A 15,319-nucleotide genomic window follows, 5' to 3' on the forward strand; every position below is an offset into this window, starting at 1 on the left:
CTGCTTCAGTGATTGTACCTGAAAACAAAAGAGTACACCATCTTTCATGTGAAGTGATGCTGTGTTTGTGTTGCGCAACGACAGGCTATCCCAAGAAGTGGCCAAATCCCACGATATCACGCAGGGTTTCAAATGAGACTTCGCTGCCCCATTAATAAATTCAATGATTTCAAAATTTTAATTTAAATATTAAAATATTAATACATTAAATTTGAAAATTTAATCAATTTAAAATAATTTACTGTGCCTTGACCTCTTGCTCTTTCATCTCCTTTGAGAGATGTCATTTTCGCTTATTGGATTAGTGTGTGAGCTCCAAGAAGAACAAACGTATGATTTTTAGGGTTTACAAACATGTTTGACCTTAAAGCTTTTTTTAAAAAAGTTAGCTGACTTTAAGTTAGTGGACCTGTATTTTGTGGAAGCTTATTGTTCCTCTGCTGGTTTTTAAAGTTAGTTGTCAGCTGATTAGCTGAACTGGGTCCACCACTGTAGCCACACCTGTTTGTTGTATAAAATGCTCATTCTGAATAATATACTTCTGCTGTTCAGTGTTGGGGGGTGAGCCCTTTATTTGAATAGTTAATCATAAATTGGAGGTACACTGTGTCATAAGTGGTGCACATTTTTTGCAAATGCAGCCTGTAGAGTTTCAGTGGAGGGGTGGTGGCCAAGTGGTTAATGTGATTGGTTTCAGTTCAGAAGGTTCCGGGTTCAAATCCCACCCCTGCCACATTTCTCCATGTAATGTGGAGTTGCGTCAGGAAGGGCATCCGGCGTAAAACTTGTGCCAATTCAACATGTAGATCCACCTTGGATTTGCTGTGGCGACCCCGAGTGCAAACAAGGGAGCAGCCGAAGGGACTTACTTTTTTTTCATACTACATTGTGGTTTGTATCCATTTAAAGGTTGTGCCGCTGTGTTATACTCGTAGCCAACCTCTATTAGTCTTCTGTTCCACAACACATAATCATATTTCTCACCACTAGTCCACTTGGCCCTGTCTTGTGTCCTCTCAATGCCCACTTTCCACCTCGAGCCAAAACCAGACAGGTCTTTGGGCGCTGATTCGGAGGAGCCAGGGTAAACACTGACCCAGCCCACATCCCCAAAAGAACCCTTCACTTAAACATTTTAACGAGGTGACAGCAGTAATCCAAAAGACTTGTCAAAGTGCATGTTCTTCTGGCACTTTGGCGGGCCTGTAAAGGATGGCGTGTGCACAAGACACAAACTGATCACGATGGTAATCCATTTTTCACGGCTGCGTTCTGGCAGAGTTCCGAGACATGATTTGTGGTTGTGTTAATCACTGTTTTGTTTATATGAAGGTCACAGTTTCCACTGATGTGGTAAGATACTCCCTCAGCCTCTCCCACATGCCTTTTAAATGGTCACTTTGTTGTTGTTGTTGTTTTTTTGGGTGGGGGGGTGCAATTGATCACCTCAAACAATAGCGTCCCTATTTTAAACACTGACTATTTCACTCATAGCAATTCAATTTGGTACGCAAGTAATAGTAACATAGTTTTTGTAACTTCTATACAACACCATGAGAGTTCAAACAATCAAGATATGCTGGCAGTGCTTTTAGCTTTAATTAAAAGGGTTTATGAACCATTAATTAATTATGGTCATTTGTACACTTACTGCCTCCATTGTCAGAGTAAATAAGTAATCGGTCCTTTGTAACTTTTGCCTATTGGACCACCAGTTACAGATTAGAGATGGAATTGAACAGAGGAATATTTTAGAATACAGATCATGTCGAGGATTGTGTCTCTCATGTGCCTTCTGGTAAATTGTAGCTGACAGTTTACATCTTCTTTTGAGGAAAATCCACCTTTGTGCCACTCTACATGAAGCTTTGTAAGTGGTGATGCAACAGACAAAAGTTTCACAATGCATCGTTTCTCCAGTCACAACCCCTCAGTGTCTTGGTGATTTTCCTCACTAGTCTATGGCCCAATCTCAATTCTCTTTTGTACCCCTTCCCCTTGGCCCTACCCCTTTTAAAACAAGGGGTAAGACGAGGGGTATGCCTCTAGCCCTATGAATCGAGACACCCCTCCACCTTACGGGGAAAAAAAAACTGCCCATACTGCCGTCTTCGCTGTTTGTCAACACGGCAACCGAAGCGCAACTTGTTTTCTCGCCTTTCTGCGTGAATGCAAAGAAATAGAAGAAGTCGCAGATTTCTTTGATTCATCGCAATCATGTCGGAGAATTTTGTGGTATTAATAATTAATTTAATTAATTAGTCATTTATAATAATAATAATAATAAGTGTTAATTGATTATTCATATTTAAGTAATTATTAATTAATTAATGTTAATAATAGTAATAATAATTAATCATTAATAATAGTAATTAATATTGTTAATTGATTCATAATGAATTGATTGATTAGTAATTAATTAATTAATTAGTAATTAAAATAAATAAACACTTGAAATATATCAGTCTGTGTGGAATGAATGTGTACATTATACAAGTTTCACTCTTTGAATGGAATTACTGAAATAAATCAACTTTTTCATGATATTCTAATTGTATGACCAGTACCTGTATGTATGTTATGGGGCTGCATCTAGTTCTGTTAAACTTATATTTCTTTTTCAAATCCTTCCATTTTTTGCATCAAGCCCTATTTTCTTTAGAAATTTCCTTGACAAATAATAGCAGTCTACTAGGACATCAGGTTGTGTTACACACGTGTGTGTGTGTGTGTGTGTGTGTGTGTGTGTGTGTGTGTGTGTGTGTGTGTGTGTGTGTGTGTGTGTGTGTGTGTGTGTGTGTGTGTGTGTGTGTGTGTGTGTGTGTGTGTGTGTGTGTGTGTGTGTGTGTGTGTAGTTTCCAACTTACTGTAAATTGGTGAAACTTCTCCTCATTTTCTGCCTTATTTTCTTATTAGGAGACGAGTGTGTTCAGGGCTCCCTGTTTGTTTACAAAATACACACGTGTTACAGACCTTGAAATCCAATAGCAGGGATCGCTATTATCCAAAGATTTATGAACATACAAATTAACGTGCTTATCTTTTATCACAATTTTCTCCATTGTGAGATATAAAAGTGTGTATATGCATTATAACGCCTCAGCGCACGAGCGAAGATACGATATTCCTCAGAACGACAATATACGCAACATGCATCCAGCAGCATAGGCAGTTGCCTGTAAAGTTTTTTGGCAAGTTATAACTTTATAAACAGTGTAGTTTCGGCGCCATGTTTGTTTCTTTAGAGAGCGGTAAGCTCCTCGTACCCCTCCAAATGGAGGTTGCATCCAGATTCACTCTGTTTGAAGGGGTTTGTAGCCCTCCACCTACCCCTCCGCCTCGCTCCAAAAAGAGAATTGAGACACCCCTCTGTCTCTCGTGCCCACGCAAAACGGAGAGGAAGGGGTAAGGGGAAGGGCCGAGGGGTAGAATTGAGATTCAGCCCATGTCTTGAATGGTCACTGAGTTTTTGAGAACTACAGCAACTACTCCAGACAGATTCACCATGTACTACCATACTATTTACATTATTTAATGATTGATGTAAATTAAAACCAAGACTCATTCAGTAGCATGGAAAAGTCCATGTATCCATCCCCTGATTTGTCTGAAGAAAACTGGCTGCAAAAGTGATATTTGCATTAAAAATCATCGTTCAGGATTGTCTCGAGGCACAAATCTGGGGAAGGGTACAGAAACATTTCTGCTGCTTTGAAGGTCCCAGTGAGCACAGTGGCCTCCATCATCTGTAAATGGAAGAAGTTCAGATCTACCAGGGCTCTTCTTAGAGCTGGCCACCCATCTAAACCATGCGATCGGGGGAGAGTGGCCTTTGTCAAGGAGGTAACTAAGAACCTGATGGTCACTCTGTCAGAGCTCCAGCATTCCTCTGTGGAGAGAGAAGAACCTTCCAGATGGACAACCATCTCTGCAGCAATCCACCAATTAGGCTGTATGATAGAGTGGCCAGACGGAAGCCACTCCTTAGTAAAAGGCACGTGGCAGCCCACCTGGAGTTTACCAAAAGGCACCTGAAGGACTCTCAGACCATAAGAAACAAAATTCTCTGGTCTGATGAGACAATGGTTGAACTCTTTGGCATGAGCCGTCATGTTTAGTAGAAACCAGGCACCATCCATACAGTGAAGCATGGTGGTGGCAGCATTATGCTGTGGGGATGTTTTTCAGCGGCAGGAACTGGAAGACTGGGATTGAGGGACAGATGAATGCAGCAATGTACAGAGACATCCTGGATGAAAACCTGCTCCAGATCGCTCTTGACCTCAGACTGGGGCGACAGTTCATCTTTCAGTAGGACAATGACCCTAAGCACACACCCAAGATATCAAAGGAGTGGCTTCAGGACAACTCTGTGAATGTCCTTGAGTGGCCCAGCCAGAGCCCAGACCTCAATCCGACTGAACATCTCTGGAGAGATCTGAGAATGGCTGTGCACCGACGCTCCCCATCCAACCTGATGGGGCCTGAGAGGTGCTGCAGAGGAATGGGCAAAACTGCCCAAAGATAGGTGCACCAAGCTTGTGGCATCATTGTTGCCAAAGGTACAACAACAAAGTATTGAACAAAGATAGTGGAGCACTGTGAATACTTTCTGGATGCACTGTATTTACTTATAAACCTGACTTTAAGACATGTTATGTAATGTATTACGTTTTCTTGCAAACTTTTCTCCCATGTCTCCCTCCCTCTCCCACACTGCCTTAATGTTTATCCTTCTAATCTGCCCTTAATTCTCTCTTCCTTCCTCCCCTTTTTGTTTGTCTCCTCCTCATCTTCTCTTTCACTCCCAATCTGTTGTGCCAACATTCCCGACCCTATCAATCCCACATTCCTCCTCTTCAATTCCTGTCGCTCAACATCTACTACCCCCGTCTTCCACCTTTTCATTTCTTCCATCCATCCCTCCATGCTTCTCTCATTGTTTCACTGCGCATCCCTTCCTTTGCTGACACACGTCTTTCTCCTGTCGTTGTCTCGCAGTCTGTTATCGTAAAGAGTGTGGAGAGGAATGCAGTGAACATGTATGAAGCCCGAAGATTCCTCTTGGGTCTTGAGAGCAACGGGGTGTCGTCTTCCTTACCGTCTGTGGTGGTGAATCCTGCTGCCAGTGGACCCTCTCCGTCCCTCCTCTGCCCCGTTGGCCTGGACATCCTGGCCTCAGCTGGACTGGGGCTAAGCAATCTGGGTAATATCAAACTTCTGTTTGACTATTCAAAAGATGCATTACTGATTAAGAATTCTTGTCCTTTACTTTGTGCTCTGATTGGAAGATGACTTAATGAAGAAAGAAAAAATAGATTTCTCCTTTCCTGTTTTTTCCCTCTCGCTTGCAGCAGCTTTAATTCCTTCATACATCAGTGTCACTGACGTCTGAGCTATTTGCCCACTCCTGTAGAGAAAATTTTCTCCCAGCAAAAACATCAGTTGATAGTATCTCTTGTGCCTGGCAACTTTGAAGCGTGTTATCAATTGTTGTATTGAACCACAAAGGGCAAATCCTTTTGAGAAGCTGAAACAAATATCTTCTCAACATCTGCATCAATCACAGCCAGTGTGAGTCACAGCTCTGTCAGCTTGATGCATTTGTTTCACTAATGAATCTAAAGCTCAGAGGTCTGTCTCACATTTATTCATCATTTATCTGCCAGATACGCATTAAAAAAACAAACAAATGTGAATTTATTGGTGTTGCTGTGAATACAGCCTCGTCTTATGAATCTTTTGATAATGGTGATAAGTTGAAATTGCAGACATGGTTTTGTTTATTTGATAAACTGGCCTTAACATGAAGGCATAATGTTAAGCCTGGAAAACATCTTGTCATGGATTGTCATCATAAAGAATCATTCAGCTATGACAACACAAATATTGCATCAAACTAGAAATTAAACGATAAATCCAGCAGCATAAGCATGTCTTTTCAGAGTGAGCGTTTGCTCCTTTTTGTGTTGCATCTGAGATATTGTGGAACTGTACGAGGCAGAACAGTGGCTTCGGGTTTCGGGCTGTTGTCTCACAGCAAAGAGTTCTTGGTTTGAATCTGACATGGTCCTTTCTGTGTTTGCGTGGGTTCCCGCCGGGTATTCTAGCTTCTTTACACATCCATAGACACCCAGGTTAGATGAATTGGTGACTGTAAGTTGACTGTAGGTGTGAGTGAGAGTGTGAATGATTTTGTATGTATACATCTGCCCTGTGATAGACGACTGACTTGTCATGGGTGTTCTCTGCCTCTCACCCATGCCCAGTGACTCCTGGGATAGGCTCCCCCGCCCCCGTGACCCATAACTGGACTAACGGGGCTTAGAAAATGAATGAATGAATGAATGAAACTGTACAAAGAGGACAGTCAGTTGATGAAATGCGGCAATGTTTTAACAGGAGGGAAGTTCAAAGATCACTGTTGAGGATATAAATGTGACAGTTGGGTGAATTGGACATCCATGTGGCCCATCATGCCAAACTTAAATTCTTCTCCCATTTCCATCACCCCAAAAGAAGTCAGACGACCAGCTTGTTGGAGAGAACCGTGATGTGGGGTGCAAGATGTGATTTTTTTTTTTTTTTTTTTTTTTTTTTTTTTAAGATGGATATAAGTTGTTTTAAACATGGTACCTATTTAACTGAAATTCTGAAATAATAATAATTCAATGATAAGGGTCTATTGGCAGCCATTTTGGACACCATTTTGAGTCTTAAACACATGAATGAATTTAGTTCAGGCACAAATGAGTTTGCTGTGACCTGCAGTGGTCTTCCCATTGAATCTCTGTGATATTTAAGTTGTTTGTATGTTGTTTATAGGTGTTTTAGTAAAAAACCCTATTTTGGTGGCCATCTTGGACACCATCTGGGATAACTGGCTTGAGGCCAGTTTTTATTTTTGGGAACATCCTGATTGTGTTTTGGGGTCATCTAATGAATCTAAAAAACTTTGGCTTGGTTTAGTCCTGGGGGGGTGCAAAGGTAGTGGTCGTAGCTCCCCTTATATTCCCCATCAAGCAACAGATGGAAAACTGTTATATAAATGCAATCCATTTACTATTTAGTATTCAACCAGATGACTGTTTTTGAACCATTTCAACAGCTCCAAACTGATTTGAATTGGACTTTGAAGGTCTATAATCAATCAAACATCTTTGCATTTTGGAGCAGCAATGCAAGTATGTGTCCTTGGGCTCTTTAAAACTTGGCAGAGCATAATTTTTTTAAACTATAAAGTAGACTATTTTAAACTACATTCTGACATTTTATAGTCCAAGTTTTAAATCGTGAAAATTGACAGATTGTTAAGGAAAATCATGAATATTTGTAGCCCTTCAACAGAACCAATTTATTTGTGTGAAATTAAGTCTGTGTACAGTAGGAACAGTAGTGTCTTGGTGTTTCATTTAAGCCCCGGGGCCGAGGAATGAAGCTGTGGATGGCCACATCCTGGCCTTTAGAAATTGCTACATGCTTTTCTTCCTCTGATTACAGACCAGTATGCCAGAAGAATCCATGGCCTTATTCCTGGAGCCAAAGTAGCCCCTTGTTAAAGCCGCAGACCTGCTTCTTTCTGTTTTCATACACTGTGTTTGGGTTAAAACACCAAGCACCACATTGTTGGTGCGCTCAATAACATGGTTTTATTGAGCATGAAGACATACTAGATGTGTACTTTTAAATCCACAGCCTTGTAGATTTTAAGGAATTCTTCCTCTCATTTGCTGCCTGGTCGATGGCATTCCATTTAAATAGCAGGAAGAGCTGTAGGTTTCTGTGAGGGTGTAAATGTAACATGTGATTAGCTTGAAAAATGAGTCTGACTGGACCACCGCTGATCTGTTGTTCTCCTCCTTTGACTTTTTTTTTGTCTCCTTAGGTTTCCTGGGTGCGACGGCGCCTCACTCCCTCAGTAACTCCACTGCCCCAAACTCTGTCCTCAACAGCCTAAATGCCTCCATGAACCCCCTGCAGACCCAAAATCCGAGCGTCCCAACACCCACCCCTTCCCTTTGGCCCAGTTCACTCAGCAACACCCAAGGTCAGTATTGTCAGCCCCTCTGTGGTCACATTCTCTAACCTTTTTCTATTCACAATTTAAGTTTACAGAATATTTATTTAATCCATTGTAATATTGAAAGATTGATGGTGTAAATCTTTGAAAACCAGTGCCACTCACTAAGTACATTCCAAGGTCAAGTTAAGTATTTCATAACATATTTGTTTTAGGTGGAATAAGAGGGTATAATTGTTTTTATATCATGAATTCTTTTGAATCTACTGTTGAATGGTGTTAAAAAAAAAAAAAAAAAACTCTGACAGAAACCCACAGTCCTTGTAGTTCAATCTACACTATCCCCTTAAGAATTATGTACTTAAATTTCCACATTGCTTAGAGTAATAGCTCCAGTTTTTCTCTTCCAGGTTTCTCATCTCAGCTGATGCTGCACCCTGCCACTCAAGCCACCCTCAGCAGTATCCTGCTCTCAGGAGTGCAGGGTTACACCCAGAGCACACCTTCTCCTCCACCTGGCCTGGCTCCCATAGACAAGCAGCCCAATGGGGTGCCAGAGTGCACAAAGGGCACTTGCAGTCTCAATGGACATGTCAAGGTAAATACATCTGCTTATATTAAAGTATGCTTGTCTATTTTGTGTTATAGTAATTTCACCTGTGGAATGCTTTTTGTACTTTGGGTACATTTACTGTGTATGTACTCACATTTGGTAGCATCCTGGGTCCGTCTACGGGAGAATAGCCACTGCATCACTTGCCGAAACTGTGTTGAGTCCAGCCCCGTGTGATTCTGTCCAGGAAGCCAGCTCCCACAATCCTTCAGAACCACTGTCCAGCAAATCAAACCCAGATGAAGGTATTCCTCTGGATTAAACAATTTAAAGATTTAAATAGCCAGTCTCCAGTCCATGGAAACGTATCCTCATCACCAAAATGTTTGCTTTTTTGCCTTTTCAGCTGTCTTTTTCTGATTTAATGTGTAGTAGGACATATCTTATTTTGTACCGCATAATTATCTGGTTTTGTTTGTTTGCTTTAAATAATTGTATATATTTAGGAACAGAGAGTGTCTGCCTTTTTATTGGTCATCTACTTGTTACTTAACCAAGGTCTATATTAAGGCCTGTCCAGTTGTCTGGGACAGTTGGAAAAGCTGTTGTCTGAAAAGTCTTTATTTTCTCTGCAACATTAACATGGAACTCGATTGTATAGGTGACACCATTGTACGTCTAAAGCTTAACATTTTGGGACAATGTAACTTTGTGGTGTTTTCTTTGGGAATCTTTAGGACGGTCCACCCAGCAGACAAAAGAAAAAAATGTGTACTTATATATCTTAACAGTTTATCCCGTGTTTTTCACATGAAACAATACGCAACAACAAACATGAAGTCTTGGTGTTGAGGCTTCAACACTTCAATGACCCTTCCAGCTCAGCTTCACCAAAAGCTAAAATAAAATTCTGATTAAATCCTCTATTAATGGCTCATTAGACATTTGCTGGTCAAATGCATGCTGTAGCACACTTGCTATTACATTACAAGTTTGAGGCTATTGTGGACATGTAACAAGTAATGTGATAGTCATTTAGGGAATAACCCTGTTGTGTCTGATGATTTGCAGACATTCATGCTGGTTACATGGTTGCAAAAACAGCTTTATGACAACACATTACCAAAGCCTTAAACGGCTACTTGTGACCGTATAACAGCATGAACGCCCGCAAATTGTCAGACACAAGGGGGTTATTCCCATTCTAATTCAATTCCATCGTTTGCACGGTTTATTTTTCTGTAGGAAATTCGGTCGGCGAGGCTTACCGTCAACCCGAGGCGACATCGCTCCAACAGCGGTCAGGGCGCGGAGTAATCCATCAAACATGAAAATCCATCACATGTGAAATGGTAATTCTGTATCAGAATCCACATCAGTACTTTCGTATGGTAGCTTAAATTCACCCATTGCGGCGGCAGCGGTACGCGACTTTCTCTCACTCTCAGCTAACAGCAAACAGCACTAACAGCTAGCAGCGCACGCATCCAGTGTACTGTTGAATTGTGTGTTTCTTCGCATAAATCGTGCCCCGGCTATATTGCGCATGTGCAGTTGCGCGGAAGAGAGGAATGACATTCGACAGGAATGACATCTCATCAGAACACCGGTCAGGACGCGGAGTCATACATTCAAATGTGAAACGGTCAAATATTTTGCCACCGTTACCCCGATATTATACGGTCTGAAATCTCACACGCTTAACCAATCAGATTTGTTGAAAAAAAGGTAATTTGATTAGAATAATAAATAGCTGGGTGGATGGATAGCTAAGTAAATTGTCTGCTAATTTTAGTCCAGAGTGTGACTTTAATTAATCTCAACATCACACTCTTAGCATTAGTTCGACTCTGTTTCACATCAGAATTTTACCTGCTGGTGTAGGACAAGTGCTTTTGAGTAAAGGATGAGTAAAATTGTGCCCTGTTCAGTTTGCAAGTTATTCACATATGGTTGCGGTCTATGTATAGTGTTGTTAAGAAATATATTCAGAAGTTATTTTATCATATTCTTTAGATTTATATTTTTGTAAGTAGTTGAATTTGATTTTTTTGATTCTGCCCCACCTAAATCTTAATAGCACTTTAATGTTCACATGTGGCCTTCACAACTTCAGATGTGTCAGTTGTACTAGAAACATCTGCTGATTTATATGTAATGATAACCTGGGATAGACAAAAAAATGAGGTAATATTTTTGTCTCGAGTTTGCTGGACCTTGGGCTTGCAGACTTTTCATAAATGTCCATTTCAAGGTTTTCCATTTGGGATTTATGTAACCCTTAAACCCACATTGAGAAAAAATACTTTGAATGAACTTATAGCTATTTCTCTAAACTGTACTCGTAACCTCAGGCTCCTTATGACTACAATACTTTTATTGGGTTGTGACCGAAACAGATTAACTGCTGGATGCTAGCGGTTCAGAAAGGCCCTCGTTTCCTCTGCATTGTGCACTTGCGGTTTTCCCCACAAACCTTCTCTCTCACACGTCTCATTTTCCCCCCAGTGTTTTCTGACTCGATGTTCCCCAAATGCAGTGCATCTTGGTAATGTTTCCTCTCCTTCCCTTACCTCCTCCCGTGTCCCAGAATGTGTTTAGACTGGCTCACCCGGTCTACCTCAGCCTTGCTTTGTATACTGACTGAGAGCAGGGAAACCTTTCCAAGATTAAACCCCACTGAGCTTTATTACACTGACTGACGACATATTATTTTGTGCTGTGGAACCACATGCACATTCAAATCCACACACTTTGTTGAACAGAGCAGGTTCCTGTCAGACTTGAAGGGCATCAGCGGAACGCCACTTTAATGACAGCTGTTGTGTTTTTAATTAACTCAGAGCCCATTTGAGACTTGTCTCAATAAGGCAGTTACTTCTACATACTTGTATGCCCAACTTAGTACTCAGTTTTTATTCGCAGAGTTATTCAGAGACTCGAAGATAAGAAGCTGTCTTTGACATAAAATGGAAACATGAACGAAATATGAAATATTTCCACTTTGGCTATCAAAATATTAGTGGCGTACTCTCTATAAGGGCAACTGTAACTTTCCTCTCTCAGTAAATATTCATAAATTACACAGATTCGTTGTAAGGAAGTTAAAAGGGTAATCATATATAACTTGTTTCCTACAGGCTCTGACACATTTGTAGAAGTGGGCATGCCAAGAAGCCCCTCTCACTCAGCTAATGGGAGTGAGCTGAAACAGATGCTGGCTTCATGCAAGACGTCATCAGGGAAACGACAGGCAGTGGAGCTCCTGCAGGGAACCAAGAACTCTCATTTACAGTATGACAGAATCTCAAGCTCATTTACACTTCATGCTGTCATAGTTCTGTCTCTTCAGCTGTCTTAGATATGAAATAACTGAAGATAGCTGCACAATCGTAGAAATGAGGTCTGGGCATCAATTTGTTGCCACTCGGGACTGCCACAGACAAGTGTACTGAAGTTACAAAAGAAGAATCACAGTAGTAGAAATGTGGCACCACTGTGTGAATATTTTCATAAGAATAATAGTTCCAAGTGGTGAGCAATGTAGATTAAAAGTAATAAGATAAGAGGGTCATCCAGCTGACTGATTAATTGCTCTGTGTGTTACCTGGTCAGGCTGGGTTTATTTGCTCACATTATCTGTATTTCTTACCAATAGCTCTGACTGTCTCCTCTCGGATGCTGAGTCCAGTTCATCAGACAGTCCTGTGGCAGATAAGAGGGCACCGGGTAGTGAACGAGCAGCTGAGAGGGCAGCACAACAAAACGAGAGGGAGAGAATCAGGCTGGCACCACCGTCCTCATTTGCCAACATGCAGGTATACATTTTAATCCATGCACACACAGAATTATTCATGCGTGAGAAAGAACTATAACAGTCTGCTGTCTTTATCAGGCGTTCGACTATGAACAGAAAAAGCTGTTGGCAACCAAAGGTAAGTTTAAATGTTTTAATGTAGATGTCACAATATCAAGGACTATTACATTAGCAGTGACAATAGTATAGAGTGCATCCTAAAAGTTTAGTCTTGTGGCGAGTTACAGAGCAGTAATGTCACATTGGCAAGATTGTCAGCGTTTATGTTCTTTCAAAAAGTTTAAATAAAATTTTAATTTGCTAAAATATATATTGGTACCATAGATTTTGGTGGGTCCATCATTGCAAACACAATAATTGTTCAAACCAACAGAATTTAAAATTTAACTCAAGATCTAAAGTCCTTGAAAACATTTAAACGTTTCATATCAGTGTTATGTTTCAGTGATTATAAAGGAAGTGCACAAGACCCAGATACAGAACATACAGAGTTTCTTCACACTGTAATACACTGTGAAGATGTTTTTCCTGCATGGCAGAAGGGAGAACAGGTCTTGGTATGGCTTGACTCCACATGTGCTTCTGTTTGTGTGGTTGGTATGTGCATAAAGTCTTAACAAACACTTCATGTGTCAAGGTGGAAGAAGGTCACCACAATCAGACCACAGACAATTTCAAGGTTTGATATTTTCAGTACTAATCATAGCCACTGGGGGTAGACATTCAGACACTTAGTGTAGGCTTTAATGCCACATGGACTTCATGGATCGTGATGAAACTTCCTGCTGTAGATTATACACACAAGCTCAAAGTTGGGCTCACAAAGCAGGTTAGGGTCAGTATTAGCCTTGTTACTGATTTTAATTGTGAATCACTGTTCATCTGTACATGCACAGCAATGTTGAAGAAGCCTGTGGTTACTGAGGTACGGACCCCAACCAACACTTGGAGTGGTCTGGGCTTCTCAAAGTCTATGCCAGCTGAGACCATCAAGGAGCTACGGAGGGCCAATCATGTTTCCTACAAGCCCAGCATGAGCACCACTTATGAGGTTAGTAATATAAGGCCTCTGTGTTCCTAAAGTTGTTGCTTTACCATTTTCTCAATGACGATGTTCCATTATAATCTGTATAGAGCCATGTTAAGGTGCGTTTACACATAACCAAGACGCGTTACGAATGTCGTTTTTCTGTCATTCATGACTCATTCCTAACATTCTTAATGTGACTTAACGCATCTGAATAGGTTTCTTAATAGTGCGTGATATTCTTGATATTCGTAGAGCATGTTTTTGCCTGTCAAAAAATCTTCCACGAATGTCACACACCACCCTCATTTCATCTCACGTCGTGGAGGTCGCAACTGAGCGTATTGATCCGTCTTGATGAGTAGTGATCCTTAATAGGACATGACAACGTTCGTAGTGGTTCCTGTGATGGTTCTTGGAGTCGAGACTGTCACGCGTTATTACAAAGTGACACGGAAACTGTCAAGTTTTGACACGACTTGTAACGCGGCGTCACATTTCACTGCACTCCATGACGAATCAGTTTTCTGTCACGTGCGCACAATTAGACTTGGCTCCAAGTGCCATTCCACAGTTCCTGCTGAAGGTCCTCAGGATGCTCCTGTAGGTGTTCCACCTGCTGTTGTAACCGATGAGCGGGAGAACGAGTCTGAGCAACCAGAGGAGCGACAGGAGACTCACATGCAGCCAGACATCTCTTCACCTCCTCCAGTCCGGCAGAGGAAGAAGCGCGCGCACAATTAAACCCTGCTGCACCGCATTCAGTTTGATTGCTGACACCAAGTCGGCTAAAAGTCTAATTTCAGTGCTCTTCAGCGCGCTCCTGCAGGTGTTCCACCTGCTGCATGTGCCTGATGTTTGGGAAAATGCGCGAGACAAGAGCCGCATGAAGCCACACATTTGGCTCTGTCCTCCTCCTCCTCTCTGCACCACTCCATGGCACAGAGCCCAACTACGCATGCAGTCACAAAGTTCTTCTGAAAAACTGGAGCGATCTGAATTCGGTTGGATGAATATGGGTGTGTGTGTGGAGACAATTCACCTCATTCACAACGTGACAGAACTTAACGATGCGCTGTTACACGCAATAGCGTGCAACAACGCGGAACACTATTCTTGATCGTAATGGTTCCTGATAATTCTCCAGCAACACGTGCCATTAATCGTAACGTGTGGTAACAGGTTGCAGCAGTTCCTGAGGACACCTGACGCCTCTGCCCCGAATCATCACATTCGTGATCAGTGGCCAAGAATGTGTACTTCGTGGCATTCGTGACTTGTCGTCGTTATGTGTAAATGCAGCATAAGTTTTTACGAGTCATTGCCAAACCCTTATTGAGATGATGTTTCTATCTTGATTGTCTCTCAGGGTTCCCCGCTATCGTTATCTCGATCCAACAGTCGCGAAGGTGTGGGGAGCGGCAGTGACTCTGACAATTGGCGAGAGAGGAATGGTACGGGTAACACTATGTCCGCCCACAATGAATACCCCACCACTGTCAGCAGCCCCAAGAGGAAACAGAACAAGTCTGGTGGGTTCTGCATATTTTTGCTATTTAGAAGCATAAACAAACTGAAAAAGGGATGAATAATGTTTCTAGGTCTTAGAAAAGCCAGACCTGGTTCTTCTTTGTTGATTGCACTGGGGTGTAACAAAAAAAAAAAAAAGATTTTAGAGGAATCTTGGGCGTGATATTTGACGATTCAACTTACCCACTACACTACTAACAAAATACTAAATCAGGAACTCTGTTGGACTTCTCAGGTTAAAGTTTTTAATACACCTAAGGTGGGCGCTGCAACAATCAAATAATGCATTATTAATTTGCTATTAAATGAATCTCCAACTAGTTTAGTGTCCAAATTCTCCCATTTCAGCTTCGTAAATATGAATATTTTCTG

The 15,319-nt window shown here is 41.5% G+C and overlaps 1 protein-coding gene across 1 annotated transcript in view; it reads left to right on the plus strand.

Moving 5' to 3' along the window:
• The window catches only part of LOC117523113 (protein bicaudal C homolog 1-B-like), a 205,541-nt gene that overhangs the window by 178,974 nt on the left and 11,248 nt on the right, over nucleotides 1–15,319 (plus strand). The window contains exons 10-18 of the mRNA XM_034184536.1: nucleotides 5,002–5,206; nucleotides 7,886–8,047; nucleotides 8,431–8,618; nucleotides 8,737–8,878; nucleotides 11,714–11,867; nucleotides 12,232–12,391; nucleotides 12,469–12,508; nucleotides 13,287–13,441; nucleotides 14,787–14,949. Coding sequence (XP_034040427.1) covers nucleotides 5,002–5,206; nucleotides 7,886–8,047; nucleotides 8,431–8,618; nucleotides 8,737–8,878; nucleotides 11,714–11,867; nucleotides 12,232–12,391; nucleotides 12,469–12,508; nucleotides 13,287–13,441; nucleotides 14,787–14,949 — 1,369 coding nt within the window. The remainder of the gene's footprint in view (nucleotides 1–5,001; nucleotides 5,207–7,885; nucleotides 8,048–8,430; nucleotides 8,619–8,736; nucleotides 8,879–11,713; nucleotides 11,868–12,231; nucleotides 12,392–12,468; nucleotides 12,509–13,286; nucleotides 13,442–14,786; nucleotides 14,950–15,319) is intronic.

The sequence above is a fragment of the Thalassophryne amazonica genome, chromosome 13 (genome assembly GCF_902500255.1).
Source record: "Thalassophryne amazonica chromosome 13, fThaAma1.1, whole genome shotgun sequence".
Taxonomy (NCBI): domain Eukaryota; kingdom Metazoa; phylum Chordata; class Actinopteri; order Batrachoidiformes; family Batrachoididae; genus Thalassophryne; species Thalassophryne amazonica.